The sequence below is a fragment of the Eumetopias jubatus genome, unplaced genomic scaffold, assembly GCF_037043125.1.
Source record: "Eumetopias jubatus isolate StellerSeaLion01/CBP00866 unplaced genomic scaffold, mEumJub1_p1.0 scaffold_10, whole genome shotgun sequence".
Classification (NCBI taxonomy): Eukaryota; Metazoa; Chordata; class Mammalia; order Carnivora; family Otariidae; genus Eumetopias; species Eumetopias jubatus.
Window position 1 is genome coordinate 84,314,387 of NW_028274816.1, and position 20,748 is coordinate 84,335,134.

Sequence of the window (20,748 nt, forward strand, 5' to 3'; positions counted from 1 at the left end):
TGGGCTGTGCTCACCCTTAGAATGCCCTGGGTTGTGGCGCCACTGAGGCTTATGTTCCCTCCCAGGTGACCTGCGAGCCTCTGAAAACGGGGCCACAGGAGATCGCCTCTCACCTGCTGGCACGTTGTAGCGCCCGGCAGGGACGGAGGCGAGAAGTACCTGCTCCCCCGACCACACCCTCCCCCGGCAAAGAGGAACGCCCCCGAAAAGACTGCCTTCGGGCCTGAGACCTTGCTCTGCTTAAGAAAGTCCACCAAAGGGGCGCCTGGCTGGCTCGGTCAGAGGAGCAGGTGACTCTTGATCTCGGGGTCATGAGTTCAAGCCCCATGTTGGATGTAGAGACTACTTAAAAATAAAACCTTTAAGGGGCGCCTGGGTGGCGCAGCTGGTTAAGCGTCCGACTCTTGATTTCAGGTCAGGTCATGGTCTCAGGGTCGTGAGAGCGAGCCCTGCATCAGGCTCCACACGCAGCGAGGAGTCTGCTTGAGATTCTCTCCCCCCCCCCACTGCGCCTCCCCCCACTCGTGTGTGCAGTCTCTCTCTCTAAAATAAATAAACCTTTTAAAAAATAACTAAAAATAGGGGCGCCTGGGTGGCTCAGTTGGTTGAGCCTCTGCCTTTGGCTCAGGTCATGGTCCTGGGGTCCTGGGATCGAGCCCCACATCAGCCTCCCTGCTTGGTGGGGAGACTGCTTCTCCTTCTCCCGTTCCCTCTGCTTGTGCTCTCTGTCAAATAAATAAATACTCTCAAAAAACTAATTAAAAATAAAATGAAATCTTTAAAGAAATAATAAATAAAAGAAAGCACCCCAACAAAAGGGCCCTTCCACCAGGGGTCCCAACCCACCCCGTCCCCCTCGCCTTTGGGTCTGACCAAGCGCGTCTCCCCCAGGAACTTTGTGGAGGAGAAGATGGGCAGCAAGTTCGTGGAGGGCCGGAGCATCGAGTTTTCCAAGTCCTACGAGGAGAGCAGCCCTTCTACTCCGATTTTCTTCATCCTTTCCCCAGGCGTTGACCCCCTCAAAGACGTGGAAGCCCTGGGTAAGTGGAGCCGGCCAGGGAGGCCTCAGAGAGGGGCGGCCACCGGGAAATGCGCATCAGAGCCACAGCAAGGTGCCCCTGCACCCCGGTGAGGAAACAGAAACCAATGAGCCTGGGAGAGAGATGAGCCTCCCGTGGGCCCAGGAGGAGGCACAGCGGTGCGGAAAGCAGGCCGGTGCTTCCTTGGCAGGGGACACAGGCAGGCGCCGTGGGACCCAGCGATCCCACGGCCGGTGCACACCCCGAAAATGAAAACAGGTGTTTAAGCGCATACTCCACAGGGCTGGTCACTCACCATAGGCAAAAGGCAGATGAAAGCCAATGTCCATCAACTGTTGAGTGGATAATCCCAACGTGGTGAAGCCACATGATGGGACAGTACTCAGCCACCAAAATGAGGTGCCAACAGGCACTGCCACACGGACACACCTTGAAAACACTGTGCCAAGAGGAATCCCAGCCAGACACAAAGGCCCCCTGTTCTAGGGTTCTGTGTATCGGAAGCATCCAAAATAGGTAGATCCACAGAGACGCGCACAGCTGAGCGGCTGCCAGGGGCGGGGGCGGGGTGGGGGTAGGGCTTCCTGATTGGGGGGGGCGGGATAGAGTGCTGGAACCAGAAGAATGGCTGCACGACACTGTGAATGTATTAAATGTCACCGAACTGTACACTTGAAGATGGGTGTGAAATTGGCAAATCCGATGTGTTTTTCACAAGAGCACACAAAGCGGGGAGGGGGGTGGGATTCCTGGCAGGATGGCAGAGCCGCCCCCACGCACTTCCTGTTCTCCTTCCTTCAGGGAAAAAGCTGGGATTTACCATAGACAACGGGAAACTGCATAACGTGTCCCTGGGGCAGGGACAGGAGGTGGTGGCCGAGGACGCTCTGGACACGGCTGCAGAGATGGGACACTGGGTCATTCTTCAGGTACGGGGGTGCCCGCCCTCTCACCCGCAGGAGGGGCAGGTGGCTCCCACACCACGTCCCCTCTGCCTGGTCCGTGGGGTGGTGCGGCCGTCACCACCACCTTCCTCAGTGAGAGGACACTGGGCTTTAGGCCAGAGTTTCCCTACAGAGGTGTTGCTTATAAAGCCCAAACTCCAGTGGACAAAAGCTCCATTCCTCCTCCTCCGCCTCCTCGTCCTTGCTCGGGGGAAGCACCAGGGGCCCCTGCAGCCTCTCCAAGCCCTCTCCTGAACCCCAAGGAGCACCTGCAGTCCTGCCCAGCCTGCACAGGGTGAGCCGACCTCGGTCGGCATGGCCTAGCCTGGTCCCGAGTGGAGACCCCAGCTTCATGCCATTCCTTCTACCCAAACCTCAAAGCAGGGATGGGGACCACATCATGTCAGCCTTATGCCCGGGGAGGCCGGGGAGGGCTCGCCAGGAGGCTGGAGGTCTTGAATTCTCCAAGCGCGAATACTGACTCCCAGGCCTCAGCAGAAATTGGCTGGCGCACCTGGGCCCGGGGAAGGGCGGACAGCGGGCACTGCTTGGAGGGACGTGTGGTAGGGACGCAGGGGTGCTAAGCCCCGGGCTTGGCCACAGAACATCCACCTTGTGGCGCGGTGGCTGGGCACCCTGGATAAGAAGGTGGAGCGCTCCGGCGCGGGCAGCCACGAGGACTACCGCGTGTTCATCAGCGCCGAGCCCGCCCCCAGCCCCGAGTCCCACATCATCCCCCAGGGCATCCTGGAGAACGCCATCAAAATCACCAATGAGCCACCCACGGGCATGCACGCCAACCTGCACAAGGCTCTGGACCTCTTCACCCAGGTGAGGCGGCTTCCCCTCCAGCACACGGGTCCCACAGACAGGAAGGCAGCTCTGGCCTGCACTGCCGGGGAGCAGGCTCTGAACTCCGAGGACGGCTCCACCATGGTTCTCGCCGCTCCACGCCATCCCCAGCACGCGCACACACGCGCGCGCACACACGCGCGCACGCACACACACACCTCACGCCACAAAATCAATATATTCCTGGAAGACTAAGTAAAATGTACATAGTGTGAGATGCAGTCAAGTTACAGCTTTAAAGACAGTTTCATGACCTGCGAGCCGGCACAGGTCAATGCATCGCAGGTCCTGGGCTTGTCAGAGCCCCTCAGGAAGGGGCCCAGCTCGGGAGGGCGGTGTGCTGGGCTCCAGTGCATCTCGGCCCCCTCTCTGGCTCCTCGGGAGACAGAAGGAGATGCTCCTGGTTGGCTCAGGCTGCCGCCAGGCCTCCCTCAATCCCCAGCAGGCCCCCACCTTGCTTCAGTGGGACAGCTCCCATGGCCCCTCCCTCCCCGTCCAAACCTCCTGCCCCACCCCCCAGCCCTGCCCCCTTCTGCAAGACCCTAGCATCTACGTTCATCTCTTGGCACCTGATCTGTCCTGCACCAGAACCTTCTGGGTGCACACACTTATCTCCCACGTGGAGTCTAAAACCTTTTTAAGGAAGACACCCCTACCGTCTGGTAACACCTACAAAGACTACTCGTGGAGCACATTGTGCTGAGAATGAACAGCTCACCATCGTTTCTAAAGAGTCTGGGCTTCTGTTTGTGTGCGTGCCGCGAGGGGTGCCGACCGCTGCCAAGGGACAGTACTTCTCGTTAAAGAAGTCCTGAAATGTCCTGTGTTTGCGAATATTTTATTAGAAAGCAGCGTAATTTGACTTGTAATCAATACTTAAGTGATAGAACTGCCATTTCTGAAAGAAATAAAGACAAGAAAGCATTCTCTCCTCCAGTCAGTCCATGGACCGGGGGCTCCGGCAGCTGCCCCCCCGGACCCTGCCCCTCCCGCCCCCAGCAAGACAGCTGGCAGAGGCAGGACTCGGGTCCCCTCCCACAGGACACCCTGGAGATGTGCACCAAGGAGATCGAGTTCAAGTGCATCCTCTTCGCCCTGTGCTACTTCCACGCCGTGGTGGCCGAGAGGCGCAAGTTTGGGGCCCAGGGCTGGAACAGGTCGTACCCCTTCAACAACGGGGACCTCACCATCTCCATCAACGTGCTCTACAACTACCTGGAGGCCAACACCAAGGTAAGGGTGCGCCTGGTGCCCAGCAGGGTTCTCCGCGCCCCCAACCACCCCCCGTCAACTGTGCAGTGGCTCATGCTCAGGACACATCCCATAGTGTCGTAACCCAAACAAAACCTGAAAACAAGAAGCCCCGAGACCCCACCCAGCAGGCGGATACGATGAGTGTCGCCCTGTCCCTGGCCACCAGCCCTGCGGCACTTGTCAGCCGTCTGGCAATTCTTCCCCTTGGTAGCACACTCCACGGGGGCAGGCATCTCTGGTGGGCCTGCCCAGAAATCCTGGGGGGCGGGGACAAGGAGGGGCTTCCCTGGTGCATGGGCAGCGTCCGCAGACAGAACCCGGGTCCAGAGGGAAAGCCAAAACGATCTCCCTGGAACACACGAGTGCTGCTCTGATTTTCCTGATGGTGGAGATAACACGTGTGAGGTGCTCTGCAGACGGCCTCGGAGGACAGAGAAGCCCGCAGACTGAGAGGGGCCTCGCCTGGTCCCCCTCGGAGTCTGACTCCCGGAGAGCCCGGCACGGACACAGCACAGCTGCTGTGACCCCCCAGGGGAGGCAGGTGCCCACGCCCCCCAGAAGCCTCGGGTCCTCCTCACTGGCCCCGAATCAGCAGCGACAGGACCGCGGCACAGCGCCAGTGACAACAAGCAGGCTGGGCAGTGGCGGGAGGGCCAGACAGTGGGACCAGGCAGTGCCCCTCCCGCCACCCTGGCGGCATGGTGGCAGACGGCGCTGGGGTCCAGGGCCCCAGGCTTGAAGTCCAGCGCTGCCTCTCACCAGCTGAGACCTCCTGGACACTGGGGCTCAAGCTCTGGGGGTTGGGCGAGAAAAGTGCCCCGCTAGGCCTGGGGTGCTGGTCTCGGGACACCCGCCTATTTCCCACTCGACTGTAAAAAGCTCAAGATGTGGGTGGAGGCGAGGGAGGCCAGGGCCAGGGCAGGACGGCAACCACAGCCTTGCATACCCTTCCCCGCGGGTGGCCGGAGAAGGTCTGACAACCTCTGAGGACAAACACCATCGTTCCCCCGGCCGCGACCCCGCAGGGCGGCCTCCCCGCGCTGCCATCACCCAAGTCTGAGCCCAGCACGTGGCTCACCGGCTTGGTTCCTGGCAAAACCCATGCCCGGAGACAGGAGGGCCGAAGGGGCCAGCAGGCAGCTATCCCCAAGAAGGGAGCTGGTCTCCACCTGCAGGTGGCGGGGCTGGAGGGCTGGCGGTCCGCTTCACCTAGAGCAGAGCTGAACCCTCGCAGCTACCTTCCAGCTCTCGCCAAGAAGTAGATGCTGGGGAGCGGCCGTGAAGGAGCAGTTTGGTTAAGAGATGTTTTCTGGGGACGCTGGCATGGGAGGAACAGTGCTCGAGTTTTTTGAAGACGTTTATTCAGACACCTGCCCCATTATTCACACACACACAGAAACCGAGGTGGGGAGGAAACACCTCGAGAACACATGCCATGAGCTTCAGCGACCCCCAGACAGGAGTGAATGACACAGGAACGCACGTCCTGCTGAGCAGTGACCGGTCAGGCCGGGCGCACCAGGCTCGTGGTGGCATGACCCCTCCTCTGTCCGAGCTCACAGCCTTCAACAACGTTAAGTGACCAGAGGACGTGGTCCAGAGCATTAAGAACACAGACCAACTCACGCAGACTCTCAGGGGAAGGCCAGGTGCCCTGTCTCTGACGAGCGCTCCGGGACTCCATCGGCACGAGTGGGAACACGGGTGGGTGGTGTCCGTCCCGGCTTAGTGCCACAGCCCCCACCCCGCGGGGAAGGTTGTCCCTGGGAGGAAGCCCACGGGGCCCAGGGCGTCAGAGAGGCCTGAGGAAGCGAGCTGTCCCCAAAGCAAACAAGTAAAACACAGAGAAAGCAGCTCAACACGTACCCAAGATAACCAGGCAGAGAACAAACTTTAAGTCACAAAATGACAATTAAGAGAATATTAACATTTTGAGTGAAATTCACGAGACTGAATCAGGCAACTGATGAGTGCACGAGTTCTTTACTCGATAAACTGTGTCAGGAGGCCGCCCGCCTGCGCTGCCCGGGGCAGTGGCGGGATGAACCACAGGCACGTGGCGTCCAAACTGCGTGAGATCCACACCGGATGGCAAAAGCGTGGTGCAGGTGAGAGTGTAAAATAACTTATCGATTCATTGTTTTTATGCTGACCATCTGCTGTAACAATCTTCTTACTTACACGGCTGCTCGCAAATTTGGAATTGCATACGTTACTGCCGTCTGCGGCCCCCGCGCCACTTCGGTTGGACGGCACCGTGCGGGGACCTGGCAGCCGAGCCCAACTCCTGGCTTCTCGGAGGAGGCAGCACGTGAGCAGGCTTCACAAGGTGGTGGCGGGGAGCGGCAGCCCGCGCTGCACGCGAGGTCAGGCAGCCACGCTCTGGGCGCTGTGCTACCCGTCTACGCAGCCCTGCGGGGTGCGCAGGTACAGGGAGCCACTGGGAACTCGGAGCCAGGCAAGCTCAGCGGGACTGCGAGGCAGGCCACCGGATGGAGACATCATAAAGGTGTGACTGACAGGACTCTGTGGCCAAAAGAAATGGCACCCAAGAGTGGACACCCCCAGTCACCGCAGAGTGAAACCACTCCGGTCAGGCGGCCAGCGCACAGAGTCACGGGTGGCTGTGTGTCTCCGAGCGGGGGTGACACGGGAGGCCCACGAGAGGGAGCGAATGGTGGCTGCAGGGTGGGCCTGTGGAGCTGGAGGCCCCAGCACACAGCCGGCAGTCACAGTCAGGGCAGGGGCCAGGCCTCAGGTGGAGGGAACAGCCAGGCAGTCCTCGCCAAAGGAGCCAAAGGCAGGAGATGGCCAAAGAGGGGCTGACGGCCGAGTCAGACCCCGAAGGGGCGGGGGCACTTCTAACCACTTCCGTCCTTCCTAAGGTGCCCTGGGACGACCTCCGCTACCTGTTTGGAGAAATCATGTACGGCGGCCACATCACGGATGACTGGGACCGGCGGCTGTGCAGGACGTACCTGGCGGAGTACGTGCGGGCGGAGATGCTAGAGGGCGAGATCCTGCTGGCACCGGGCTTTCAGATCCCCCCAACCTGGATTACAAGGTGAGCGGGGGGCTCTCTCTCGGGGACACGAGCTCGCCCCGTGATGTGACAGCAGCCAAGGGTGATGCTGGCCCGGCCAGCTCTGGGGCCAGCCTGGCGTCGCAAACGGAGTATCTGTGATTGAGCAAGAAGCCAGGCAATGAAAATGAGAGCTGGCTTGAAACAGCCTCTGGGGAGGAGGGGGCGTGGAGATGGTTCATGTGGCTGGGGGGTGGGGGGTGGGGCAGCCAGAAAGGGGGTTATAACGAGAACTGTGGGGGTTTGTGCAGACGGCAAGACGTGGGCGGAACATCCCGGTCAGAAACACTTGATCGGCGGACACGGGTTCCAGCTTGCACGGCTTTACCTTGGCAGCCTGCTCACCCACCACCCCTTCTCAGGGTTACCACGAGTACATCAATGAGAACCTGCCCCCCGAGAGTCCCTACCTGTATGGCCTGCACCCCAATGCAGAGATTGGCTTCTTGACAGTCACGTCAGAGAAACTGTTCCGCACCGTCCTGGAAATGCAGCCCAAAGAGACCAACTCAGGAGCAGGCACTGGAGTATCTCGTGAGGAGAAGGCAGGAGACTTAACACACGGCCCAGGGCCAAAGGGCAGGGCCTGGAACCTGGGGTCGAAAAGTGCACCCCCAGAAACCGGGGTGGAGCGTGAGCTGGCTAACAGGCCCAGGGGTGCCGCCCAGGGGCCGTTCCCCCACCCCCAAGCCTCCCTCCCTGCAGCCTCTAACTTGGCCCAGCTGGTGTGTGAGCAGCAAGGGAGGGGGGGGGGCTCCTACCCAACAGCCCAGAGGCATCAGAACAGCCCCTCCCCGTGAGCTTAGAAGACCCCCGGGGGGCTCATCCCATTTAATACTGGAAAGAAGCAAAAAAACTTCAGCATTAAGAGCTTTTAACCTGTTCTCAGTTGCCTGGGTTACCTCTGCCATCTAGTGAGCAATTAACACCTTTACACTGTTCAGTAAATTCTGGACAAGGTCTGTTAACAGCCAGCTGAAGATTGGGCTTACTGGTAATAGACCAGATTGTGGACCAGAAGACCCTCAGTGCTGTGAGGCCTCACGGCCCTTTCTTGGTCTAACAACTGGAATGAGACTTCTGATGGCAGTGGTGCAGACAAGCCGTGGGGGCCACTCCTGGAGAGGGTGTGATCAGCATGGCCCCCACAGAAGCCCCCACGGGGACTTGTAGGTCACAGTCCTATGGGTACCAGCTGGTCTGATGGGGGAGGAAGCTGTTCATTTGGGAATGTCTGCAGCTCCCACGGCTACAGTCCCATGGCTTTGATGACCAGCATATTCAAAGCCTGTTGGCCAAGATCTCCTCCTCTTGTCAGACGTGCAGCTGCACCTCCGGGACCCTGATTCTCAGGCAACTCCACTTCCCTTTGCTCCAGGAGCCCTCGCTGTGAACGTCCGACACAGTCTCCCCGACCCTTGACGCTGGGGGTGGGCTGGCAGGCACATGCGGTGACGGGGCTTGCCGGGGACTGACTTCCAGGTGAAGGCCGTGCTGGAGGAGATCCTGGAGAAGATCCCGGAGATGTTCAACATGGCCGAGATCATGGCGAAGGTGGCTGAGAAGACCCCCTACGTGGTGGTCGCCTTCCAGGAATGTGAAAGAATGAACATCCTCACCAATGAGATGCGCCGCTCGCTAAAGGAGCTGAGCCTAGGGCTGAAGGTAACACCACACAGGTCAGCCAGGACCCAGGGACAAGACTTAGGAGGTAGGCGGGCCGCCACAAGCTGACTCCCCACCTCAGCTGCAGAGCACAGAGCCCCAGGCCCTGGGCATTGTCGCAGTACTGCCTCCTCTGGGTTCCCCGGTCCGGAGCTGCAGGCCCGCCAAGCCGGGGGGCGCTCACCCAGGGTCTGTGTCAAACTACTTTTGAGGACTCACGGCACGGATGGGGCGGGAGAAACAAGGCATGGGACTGGCCAGGTCCGCGTGCCTGTGAGCGGCACAGCCTGGGCCGCCAGCGCCCCACCCGTATGTCTCCTAGGGGGAACTGACCATCACGACCGACATGGAAGACCTGTCCACGGCGCTGTTCTACGACACCGTGCCCGACCCGTGGGTGGCCCGGGCCTACCCCTCCATGATGGGCCTGGCGGCCTGGTACACCGACCTGTTGCTCCGCATCAGGGTGAGGACAGTCTCCCCGGGTGTCACAGCACACCCCCCACCCCCCAGGGCCGGCAGGACCGTGGCTATGAAGGGGGAGCGTGTCCCCGCCAGAGGCCTAGAGGCCCCCACTGGCCTGGCCTTTGTCAGAGCAGGGCCGGAAGGGCCTGGCCCAGGCTACACAGACGCCTGACAATGCAGGCGCTTCCTGCAAAAGGGAGGGAACAGCGGCCCGACAGCCCTCTGCACCAGAGCCCAAAGCCCCAGGGGCACCATCCAGGGAACTGCCTTGTCAAAGCCTCCTTTGGGACCCCAAATTGTCCTCAGATGTGAAGCCCCTCTCCAGACCCTCCTCCTCCCGTCCCCTCATTTAAACTGGAGCCAGCGGGCACCGGGCTCTGCTGAAGCACGTTTCCGCCAGGAGCTCGAGGCCTGGACGACAGACTTCACCCTGCCCACCACCGTGTGGCTGGCGGGCTTCTTCAACCCCCAGTCCTTCCTCACGGCCATCATGCAGTCCATGGCCAGGAAGAATGAGTGGCCGCTGGACAAGATGTGTCTGTCTGTGGAAGTAACCAAGAAGAACCGGGAGGACATGACGGCACCACCCCGAGAGGGCTCCTATGTGTATGGGCTCTTCATGGAAGGTACTGAGGGTTCCGGTCTGAGGAAGCTTCCAGAGCCAGTCCCGCTGGGCTGGAGGGCAGAGACCAGCTGGGAGGGGGCAGGTGGGAGAGGTGCGCGGAAGGGGCATGTCAGCTGGAAGCTGGACTCTGGTGGAGACGGTGGCGCGAGTCTGAGAACGCGCTCAGACGACGGTCCGGAGACCCAACCTGCCGCACAGGGCAGCCAGCCTGGCTCTGCTTGGCCGGAAACGGCAGGCACGTCCTTAGGTGTGAGCACCTGTTTTAGGGCAGTGAGGAGGAACATGGCCCTCTCAGAGGGCCTGGGGGCAGGGAGCCCAGGGCAGACGGACGGCTGGGGGCGCCAGCGTCCCCACCTCAGTCCCACCTCCCCGTGGCCGGGCCAAGCAGCAGCAGGGAGGGCGCCAGCCGCCCCTACCTCCCTTGTCCTGTGCCGGCGGAGGCCTCAGGGCCACCAGGCAGCCTGGTCCCTTAGACCTGTCGAGCTGAGAGGCAGCTTTTTCCACCACAAACTGTCCCACTCAGCAACTGACGCCACCCCCTTACCCGTGGGGGTGTCAGGGTTTAGCCCGCAAAGGCTCAGGGCTCCCCAATCCCCACGTCAGAGACAAGCACGACAGAGGCCGCTCTCCATGTTTATTTTGGAATGACAGGAACACAAACACCATTAACAGGGTGAGTAAAAACGATAGCAGTCTGGTTAAAGGCAAATCAAAGTTCCGTGTGCGTGTGCACGTATGATTGCGTGCCCTGCGCATGCACACGCAGGCTGGACAATGCACATGTGACCTCCTGGGACTTCCAGCTGCAGCCCCCACTTCCCGCCACTGAGGCTGAGAAGGCTGACGGCAGTTCTGAAAACACCACCCATGTAAACAGGTGGCCCCGAGAGCTTGAGGCAGAGCTATCCCTCTGGGGCGCCTGGCGGGGTCCTGGGGGTCCCGGCATGCCCAGCACTCCTGCCCGGTCCTCTGCTCAGAGCCCCACCTTCAGCCGAGCCTGCGCCAGTCTACCCCCTGGCACCCGCCCCCCCCAGCCCGGCTCGCTGCCGGCACACCACACAGCACCCAGGCACAGCCCCACGGGGCCACCCTGACCTCGCCGTGCTGTCCTGCAGGCGCTCGCTGGGACACCCAGACTGGAGTCATCGCTGAAGCCAGGCTGAAGGAACTGACGCCAGCCATGCCCGTCATCTTCATCAAGGCCATTCCTGTGGACCGCATGGACACCAAGAACATCTATGAGTGTCCTGTGTACAAAACACGCATCCGCGGCCCCACCTACGTCTGGACCTTTAACCTCAAGACCAAAGAGAAGGCAGCCAAGTGGATCCTGGCAGGCGCGGCCCTGCTCTTACAGGTCTAGCGCAGCTGGTGCCAGGTTGACAATCAGAAACTCAGCCCTGCAACTGTTACTTATTTTTATAGGAACTGACAGTTGCCTTTTGTTCTAAGTAACCCAGACACTTTAGAAGGACATCAAGGTGGATGGGCCAGAGGGTGGGGGCGGCGCTCAAGAGGGGGTGCGGGCCAGATTAAAACAGAAGTCACTAAGTTGCGCTTGTCTGACTCACTGGATCTGGGGGACTCCCCTGTTCCTGCTGCTGAGGTGAGCCCCCCAGGAGCCCAGCCCCCAAACCCTGCCGGCCCACAAGCAGCTCGGAGGTGTGGGCACAGCAGCCATGGCCTCTGGCCTGATGCACCACGCAAGCAACCCACCAGTGAGGGGCCAGGGCACCCATACCAGCAGGAACTGCCACCTCCACACAGTCCCCTGAGGCGTTGTTCCCTTCTCCCAAGGACAGAGAACCTTTCTTGATTCAGACAAAGCCTCCTCCCTCCCAGGTCCCAGGAGCTGAGACACGCCAGTCCAGGGGCAACTTTGTACTTTCAACAGCCCACTTTCTGAGCGTGCACAGAGAACATTACGAACTTGGTTCCTGGGACCACCTTAACGTGTGTCCTTGGAGGTCACAGGCTTGTCATGTCCACAGTAACTCCAGGAGGCCGTGGGTCCCTTTTCAGGAGGCACAGCACCTTCCTTTCCTCCCGCCCCTGCGGTCCCCACATCCCGGGGTGTCCCCCGCCACACCCCGACTGCGGCCGGGCGAGCTGGGGCATGGGCAGTGCCAGCACCAGAGGGCCAGTGCCCAGCAGCCGGGGATCCTGACTTCCCCAGGGGACACGCGCTGCAGCGAGCACGGGAAGGCCGACACCCCCGCCCCTCTGCGTCTCTGTGTTCTGGGTCCCGGAACCTGTCCAGGGAGACAGGACTAAGGAAAACCACCAGTCTGATGAGGAAAAGCACCCCAAGCACACACAGCCCGCTGCACCCGGGGGCCAGCACGTGCTGGTCCCAGGGCTACCCTGGGATGACCTGGCTGACGCCTCAGGCCCTGTCTTTCCACGGCCATTCCAGCCAAGTGAGTGGGCTGCCATTCAGGGCTGGCCGGGCCGGCAGCGCACACAAGGGGAGGGAGGGAGGAGCCAGAACGCTGGGGAGCACAGGGAAGGCAGCTAGCAGAGCCCGCAAACCCCCGTGGAAGCCTGACACCCCTGATGTTCTCGGGCTCACATACAGAGCACAGGAGGCCCTCCAGGAGCATCTGGCCTCGGGCTAAGTTCAATCTGATCCTGAAGTTCTGTGAGAACTTTTTTCCAAGTAGTCTCACTGGAACCGCAAGAGAGGAGACTCCACCTAAGGTAACAATCTCAACAGTCCTGGGGCCTGGTGGGACTCAAAAAAAGAGAAGGAAAAACGCCCCTCCAATACTCGGGGGTGGTGGCTGAGAGTCCAAGCCCTTTGGGGCTGCCCTGCAGGAAGGCGGAGCTCCCACAGCGCTTGCTGGGCAGCCCCTCTGCCGGCCAGGAGGGGTCGCTGCTGCCCTTCGTGTCCCAGCCGGAGAGCCAGCGGAGCGGCCGCCACTCCTGGGACTAGACAACTACCAGCAGCCACCAGGCAACTCAGTTTTAATCCCTGGTAATAACCACAAAATGGGAAGGTTTTGCAATTTTGCCTGTAGAGCCTGAAATAAAACAGCAATTTCTTCCACACGTACTGTGGTTAGCTGACAAAATGACCTCCCAACTTTCCAAGAGATGATTCACCTTTGGGTCGCCATCCAGTGACAGGGACCCAGGGATGGTGCCTCCGCAGGTGCTGTGGGACCTGGAGGCCCTGCCTCCTGGGGGGCCGGAGGGAGCACCCGGCGGGAGGGCCGGGGCCGGCTTGAGGTGGTTAGCAGAGACAAAGGGAGCAGCTGAGCATGGAGGACACAGGCCCTGATTGCTCAAGCCGGGCTGTGGCACAATGTTGACTCTGGTCCCACAGAATCTGCAGGAATGTGAATGCTGTTTACCGAAAGCCTCTCTCCAAACAAACCCAGTGCCCTGGCACATTCTTTTGGCTTCTCTAGTCTAATTGTCCCACAGGACAATTTAGTAACTAGTTTGAAGGCAAACAGTGTTAATGGACGTGCTGCGGCCCCGGAGCAGTGTAGCCACGGCCACCACTCCACCCGCTTCCCACCCACTAAACCCTGCAGATCTGCCGGCCCTGGCGGGGAGGAGCTGTGCATGCTCTCAGCCTTCGTCGAGGCTCCCAGCACTGGAGAGCGCCACACACACAGCCAGGCTGTGTGGACGAGGCCAATCACGCCTTCCAGAGCCCACGAAGGGGACCATCGGCAGCAGCCAGTCCTCGGGAGGGAGCCACATGAAGCGGCTTCTGGGGCAACGTGCAGGGTGGAAAGCAACCCGCCCTGACAAAGGATGAGCAGCCATACCCTGGGGCCCGAAGGCCTTCTCTTAGGAAGGTCTTTGTGCAAGGTTCAAGCACCTGGAGATGTAGAGATTGGGCAGCAAGGTTTTGAAATCTGCTCCTGGAGACATAGGGCAGTGAGGGGGAGAGGGGGGCACCCTGGCCTGTGACAAATCTACATGCTACGTGTTTTGAAGATACCCTGCTGTGAGGTGACACAAACCATGTTTTAGGCAGATGCAATAAAAATGAGGTTCATTCTTCAACAAAAAATTTGCAAAGAAAAAAAAAATGAGGGAAACCCACAGATGAAAAGAGACTTAGGTGACATATCACCATATCATACCGGACCTTACCCGCAACCTCAAGTCAAACACACAGAAAAATTTTAATAAAATAAAAAATATAAGGCAAACTGAAACTGTGAACACATTCAGGGTATTTGATGACACTAAGGTATTCTTGCTCATGTTTCAGTCAGGTGTAATACTGGTACAAGGTTTGGGGTGGGGTTTTTTATGAGACTTTGTATTTGGGGGGGTGGCAATATACACATATTATCTGGAAATACAGACCAGCATGCAAACGTCAGAAGAAACAGGAGAGAGAGTCAAAAGTGGCTGCTCGGGAGGCAAGAGAGGCAGGAACCAGCTACTCGGTGTCAGATCTCTAGCATTTATTTCTAAATTTGTATATTATTTGAATAAAATAATAAAATAAGTAATGAAAATATGGAGGAAAAACTAAATGATGAAATTAAATATGATTTTGTTTTAATGAGAGAAGCCCGGCACCAGCACCCAAGGGAGCCCCTGCCGTGGAACCGTGTTCACCCCTTCCCCGCACCTGGGCTGGCTGCCCAACACCCCCACCCAGAGCCGAGAGACGGGTCCCCTCTGGGGCCATCCGGGGGGTGGGCAGGGTCCCTCGGGAGAGGCCCCACCTCTACCGGCAGCCGCACAGTCAAGCAGCAGCCTGGGTCCGCCTTGCTCGCGTCCCACCACGGGCCCCAGCCGGTGGCTCCGGGCGCTCAGCGGAAGCCTCCATCCCCAGTGGCAGGCCCCTCCCAGGTGGGCAGAGCATGTCCTGCCACCGAGCGTTCCCCCTGCTCCCACCGCCCTGGCTGCCCGCTTAGTGATGCCAGCCTGGTCCGCAGTGCTGGCGTGAGGTGACAGGGCCACCCAATCTAGCTTCGGGCCTGGAAAACTTTGGTGACAACCATGGTGACCCGCGGGACAGAGGTCCTGGGAACCACCACCCCCCGGAGACAGAAGCCCCGGCCCCACACGTGGCCTCGCAAGGCAGCACCTGTCATCCTCAGAAGAAGTTCTTAATCAGCGGAGTCACCATCTTCACCCACAGCTTCACCTGCCGACTCGGCTGCTCAAAGGTGGCAGACGACACCACACCTGAGCGCAAGTAGAGCTGCTCCTGCTCCTGAGGGAGAGGAACAAACAGGCAATTAGGGTCCTCCACAGCACTGCGTGACATGGCCCGTTGGCCCCGACGCCCCAGCCGGCTGGGGCGCTGGGGCGCTGGGGTGCTGGGGTGCCAGGCAGGGGAGGCGGCCTGCGAGCCTCCCTGTCAAACCCGCCCTAGCGAGCAAGCTAAGAAGCCCGTGCATCCCTACCCTTTTAAGACCAACATGTGTGTGGAGCAGATGACATGGAGTGAAGTAGAGCTGGCGGAAGTAAAGCACACAATCACCCTCACTAAATAAGGCTGTGCAACTTAAAGACACGTTCTTGAAATGGGAGGGTTTCTCTTTTCTCAAGTTGGCAAAAAGCTGTTGTCTTGCGGTGACCCCAAGCCGACAGAGGCCGTGTGCTCTGCTGCCGGATACAGGGTCACAGCATCTTCCAGAGAGCAACTTGGCAACAGGTATCAAAGCCTTAAGAAACGCCCCTTGCAAGAATATATCCCAAGAAGAAAGCCACGCACTCCAGATCTCTGTGTGCTGCCATCTGTTACAGCGACATTTATGATAGGGAAAAACTGGAAACCACCTAAATGTCCACCACAACTAATTAAAGATAATAAACCCGTGTGACGAACCAGCATGCACCACACGCTGATCGCGTTCTAAAAGACGACACAGAGAATATAATCCTAATTTCATTAAAAAGACTGGTCACGCCCTTCCACACACCGAGAACGAGAGGGCATCCTTGGAGTGACTTCAGGGACATTGCTGAAAGCAGAGGCAGATGTCTTCCAATTTTTCTAAATTTTTACAATGCATGTTTATTTTATATTTAAAAATGGGTTTGAAAACACTTGTATACGCCTTCTCTTAAATTGTGCTCAGAATCTTTGAGAGAAAACACTTTCTTAAACAATACACCCTCCAAGTCCCATGTTTCCATTAGTAAGGTATTTGACGAAGTGGCCAGGAAGTGATCCTACTGGGTCCCACCACTTGGGGCTGAGAGGGCGATCCCTCTGGATCTTGCATCCGTTGGTCTGGAAAATACCGACTAGCCCGCACCATCATGAGGACCCGACAGAACGGCCTTGAAAGCAGGGCCCGCTGTGAGCCCAGGAGCACCAGAAGGAGCACTGCGATGACGCTGCTGGACCCAGCCGGGGAGCTGAACGGGCTCTTCCCTGGGGGCAGGGATGACCCAGCAAGAACGGGGTCAGAGGACACGGCGGGAAGTGTCCACAGCTTTCCCGTCCAGGCAGACCCAGGAGCCCGACTCTCTCTGCATGGTTTTCAGGCTCATGCCCTCTCCACTCTCTTGGAGCCAGGGTCCATGCGGCACTTCCAAGCTGAGCAGGCTCTTGGCTGCCAGCGGCGAGGGCCCCGGTCCCTGGCTGGACGTGCCTGACGGAGGCGGCGCCTGGGGGCCTGGAGGGCGAGCCTGCAGAAGTCTCCACAGACCCAGCTCCAGCCTTATGCTTTCAAACAAATACGCAGCCAAGATTTCAATTAAATTACCAGAAACACTTAAGGTTCCTCACAGACCCCACAACAGGGCTGGAGAAGGAAGTCAGCTGATCAAAGTTAGAATGCTGTTCGAGGGAGTCTTTCTCAGGTCACAAGTGGTAAACCGTGTTCTCTGAACAAAACCAGGAAGCTTTCAGTTTTTATAGTGCGTACTAAGTGAGGGGAGGGGTTTCGGATTCTGATAAAAATATCTCTCCATTCCCAGTGCGATACAAATAGGGCCCTTCCCTGTATCTTCCCGAGAAGACAGGGAGCAGGGACACGGGTGGCCGGGGTTCTAGGGACTTTCTGGGCCGTGGGGAGGTTGTGTGGCCAGGCAGTCCCAGGACCAGGCACTGTAGGGCCACCTGGCAAGAGTGGGGGGCTGCAGTCCCTGCATCTAAGTATATAGGTGGAATTATCTAGAAACGTGTTTCTGCATTTCAAAAGCACAGAAATCAGTGTGCCTCGGAAGAAAGGAAGAGCTGCAGGGGCGTGAACTGAACTGCCACCCTCCCACGATCTAAAGCCCCTGGGATTCAGGTTTGGGAAGAAAAGGAAAATATCCCAAATATGTCATTTGGGAAAACAGCTCCTGACCACAACCGGCCCAGCTTCTCTCCAGATCCAGGATGTGGGTTCAATCCCCTCACTCAGGAGGTCGGGGAGAGGGGCCAGTACCAGGACCCTGGGGCACAGGCCTGGGGGACTTGCCCCCACAAATCAACCCAGATCTGTGGGGAACTGGTCCTGGCCTGAGGCCCGGTTCACACCCACAACTCTACTGCCCCAGGGCAGGGGCTCACCGACCGAGGCGTCTGTGCAACTGGTCCAGAAGTCCAGCAGACCCCACTGGGGTGCGGCCCTACCCCTCTCGCATCCGTGACTCCAACTGGAGCCTCAGCTGTGAGGCTTCCTCATTTTCTGGAAGCCTCACGTTAGCAAGAAACCTGCTGAGCGGCTCAGATTCCACACTGGCCACCCAGAGCACAACCGCTGCCACTTCCTCTGGCCCCTCGTCGTGAAGGCCTTCCCGGCACCACAGCCCCACTGGGCCGCCGACAGGATTCCCAGACGGTAGAAGGCAGGTCCCAGGGACAAGGCAGTTACCGTGTCCTTGTCCAGCAACAAAGGCTCCCACAGTTTCGCAACAGTCATTCCCAAACACTGGAGAATACAAGTTTCACAAAGTCAACAGCCGAGGCTTCTGAGGTCTGGCCCACAGCAGCGTTATCTGTGTTCCTGTGACTCAGGAGGGAAGCTGGCCCCCTCCATGGAAAGGCTTTGCTGTAAAGGTCACAGACAAGAGTGCACGGCACCGCCCCACTCTCACATGCACGGCACGGGGCTCGCGCTCTCCCACAGGCCACCACACACGCAGTCCCACAAAAGCACTAACAAATTCTCAGCAACTTTGTTTTTCTCTAGACAGAAAATAAAATATTCTACCACAGAAGGAGGGCCGACATAGCTGCTGACCCTTTGGGAACCACCCTGCATCCCTGCCCCAGTGAGGAAATGGGGTTCTCCCCCTGCTTCTCTGGGCCGTTAGCCAACCAGCGGTACGGGGCTCAGGGTCTCCAACCCCAGCTCGAGAAAGGGCTGCTCTCCTCACTTCCAAGTGGCTGAGAACACGGGCCCGACCTGTATCTTCCAAGGGGAGCAGGTGGGTCCTGGACTGGCCACTTGCGCCCGATGGCCAATGCACCCCACAGGCTGAGCCAGCCAGAGTGGGTTAGGTTTCCTGAGCCCCCAGCTCCCACGCTCAGGAGAACACTTGCTTCTCCCCCTCATGGACAGAAAGACAGAAGGACAGAAGCCCTATTACAACTGTGAGCATGAGGACAAGAAACTCCAAGACGCTGGAACTCCCCAAGGAAAAAGGGACCTGCTTTGCTGATCACCGTCCCCTGGCCAGGGGTAAGGGGCCAAGGCAGCCAAGGGTTTCTGCCCGCCCGCACATCGCCCACCTCCAGACTCCACAAATACCGCCCAAGGGAACCTGCTGCTGGCGGGCACACCCGCAGGCCCTCTGCACTGTCCCCAGTGCGCCCATTCCCCAGCCAGAGCGCCCCACAGGGAGACAATGTGGAGGGAGACAGAATCCAGGTGACAGGTGCACACAGACTCTACGGCTCAGAGACGGAGGACGGGGCTGCCCATGCCCTTGAAATTACTCCCTTCTCCACGAAGCCCCTCTTGGACGGGCGCTCGGGCTGCTTCCTGAGGTCTGAGGTCTGCCTCTTCTGTCTCTACTGACAGAGACGGCTGACACCCTGAGTGCCCGTTCTGCCTTCCTGGCCGGCCTGTGGAGGTCCTGCTGGCGGTCCCGGGGCCTGAGTGAGCCTGGCTCCTCCCCCACACACCCACTACGGCTGATCTGCATTCTTGCTAGAGGCTGGAGTGTCCGGGTGAGCGAACAGCGCTCTTGCCCGCACCAGAGGGAGCTCTCGGGGCCACGGGGCAGGAGCAGCTCAGCGGAAGCAGGGAAGGAGGGCGCGTGGCTTCTAAGGGCGGCCCTGTGGCGGGCTTCTCTCGGGACAGGCCTTCTGACCACCAGCAAGCTTGTGAGGACTCGGGTTCTTTCTCACACTCGAGATGACAGCAGGGACTGTGTTCAGGGGACACGGTGACTCGGGCGAGGCTGAGCACCCAGCTATCCCCCACTCTGCCCAGGAAATCCCATCGTCCCAACCAACCTGGTGAAGCTGCTGCTGCAGGGCCCGGCTCTCCGTCACTATGGCGATCTGGGCCTCCAGGTCCCGGTGAACCGACCTGTACCCAAAATTAGGAGAGCCAATCAACGTGAGACAGGGCAGGCTGCTCCCTGCCAGGTACAGCCAGAGGCCTGCAGGGAAAAGGAAACGTGCAGACAGGAAATGAGCACAGCATCAGCCGAGAGCCTCTCCACGCTTCGTTCAACCTAAGAGAAAAGCAGCCCTGCTGGGAACAAGTGGTCAGGTGCTGCACGGAGGGCAGGGACCTGGGGCGCCCAGTGCTGCATGGAGGGCAGGGACCTGGGGCAGCCCGCGTTCCCGGGAGGACGCTGCCTCCTCTCTTGCCCAAGCACAGCGAGAGGTGGGTCCTTCAGGAAGCCCTGGGAGGCCTGTGCTCAGGTTCTGCTCTCACCACCCCATGCTAACCACAGCGCCTCCCAGAGATCTCAGGGCCTCTGATACCCGCTCTCTGAACTGCCTCGGCCACATCCCGGCCATCGGAACGGGGAGCCCACCCTGGCCAGAGGCTCCATGGTCCTGCCACAAGCACCGAGGGGACAAAGTCCATACCTGTGTCTCAGGAAAGACACCCCCACTGTGCTAAGAAGGCGGCCCAGGGAAGAGCAATCCTCCTACCCAAGTCCGTGGGCATGGGGCTGTTCCACGGGGGTGGGGGATACAAAGGCTCTTGGTAAGTACAGGTTACTCCATTCTGCATCCCTTCCCACCCAGGGACACGCGATTCTCCGTTTCGGGCTGCTGACACACTACACACAAAAGGACACCAGACCTGAGTCCCTGCTAGGAACTCAGGGACATCCAAGCCAGACACGTGAAGTCCACTAGAGGCCAGTGGAGAAGAGAACCTAAGAGGTCCTATAAGTTTCTATCCCACCCCAGAGAACACCACTTCCCCTTTTCTGCTAGGAAATGAGCCGGCTGACAGCACAGCCAGACAAAAAGCAGGGCATGGTATGACCAGCCATGGGGTAGGGGGACGGAGTCCTGCCTCGTCCCCCAGCATGCTGACATGTGCACCGTGAAGGCTGCGGATTGTCTCAGAATCCTAACCCGTCCCTTGAAACAGACAACAGGCAGGTGGGTCTGCTGTGCACCTGGTCCCCCACACTCTGTCCCCTCCCTGCAAGTCCCAAGGCCTGCTTGCACGGTCCAGTGCCCATCACAACTACTTCTCCTAAACAGACTATTCCCAAAACCTGACCTTCCCAGGACATCTGCTGCCCCAGACTTCCTTTCTCCCAGGGGAGCCCAGACTTGGGTCTGGCCTCTGTCTTTTCCACCACACTACACCCTCACTAGCACCAAAAACGCTCAGCCCAGAAAACCCAGCCTATTGTCCAGTGCCGGAGTTGGCCCCGGCTCCGTGCAAGGCTCCCCTGATCAGAGCCAGCCTCCTA

At 59.2% G+C, this 20,748-nt stretch overlaps 2 protein-coding genes across 9 annotated transcripts in view; one reads left to right on the top strand and one right to left on the bottom strand.

Annotated features, from left to right (window-relative positions):
- DNAH17 (dynein axonemal heavy chain 17) overlaps positions 1-11,370 on the top strand; it is a 96,099-nt gene extending 84,729 nt beyond the window's left edge. Inside the window, 11 exon segments of the mRNA XM_088028108.1 lie at positions 892-1,040; positions 1,842-1,969; positions 2,588-2,815; positions 3,878-4,069; positions 6,976-7,135; positions 7,138-7,154; positions 7,535-7,717; positions 8,655-8,837; positions 9,160-9,303; positions 9,703-9,928; positions 11,043-11,370. Coding sequence (XP_087884234.1) covers positions 892-1,040; positions 1,842-1,969; positions 2,588-2,815; positions 3,878-4,069; positions 6,976-7,135; positions 7,138-7,154; positions 7,535-7,717; positions 8,655-8,837; positions 9,160-9,303; positions 9,703-9,928; positions 11,043-11,290 — 1,858 coding nt within the window. The 3' untranslated portion in view covers positions 11,291-11,370.
- Positions 6,058-20,748, bottom strand: part of PGS1 (phosphatidylglycerophosphate synthase 1) — a 42,061-nt gene continuing 27,370 nt past the window's right edge. Inside the window, exons 8-14 of one of the 8 annotated variants that reach the window (XR_015769293.1) lie at positions 19,313-19,461; positions 14,993-15,121; positions 11,023-11,135; positions 8,052-8,831; positions 7,583-7,654; positions 7,069-7,268; positions 6,058-6,616 (exon numbers count right to left, since the gene is read on the bottom strand). Coding sequence is in view for 4 of the 8 variants with exons in the window: in XM_088028109.1 (XP_087884235.1) it covers positions 15,002-15,121; positions 19,313-19,461 (269 nt within the window). In the remaining 4 variants the exon portion in view is untranslated. Of the gene's footprint in view, positions 6,617-7,045; positions 7,269-7,582; positions 7,655-8,051; positions 8,832-10,547; positions 11,136-14,053; positions 15,122-19,312; positions 19,462-20,748 lie in introns of those variants that run through there. The other 7 variants (XR_003610695.2, XR_003610697.2, XR_015769294.1 and 4 more) reach the window with 7 other exon arrangements.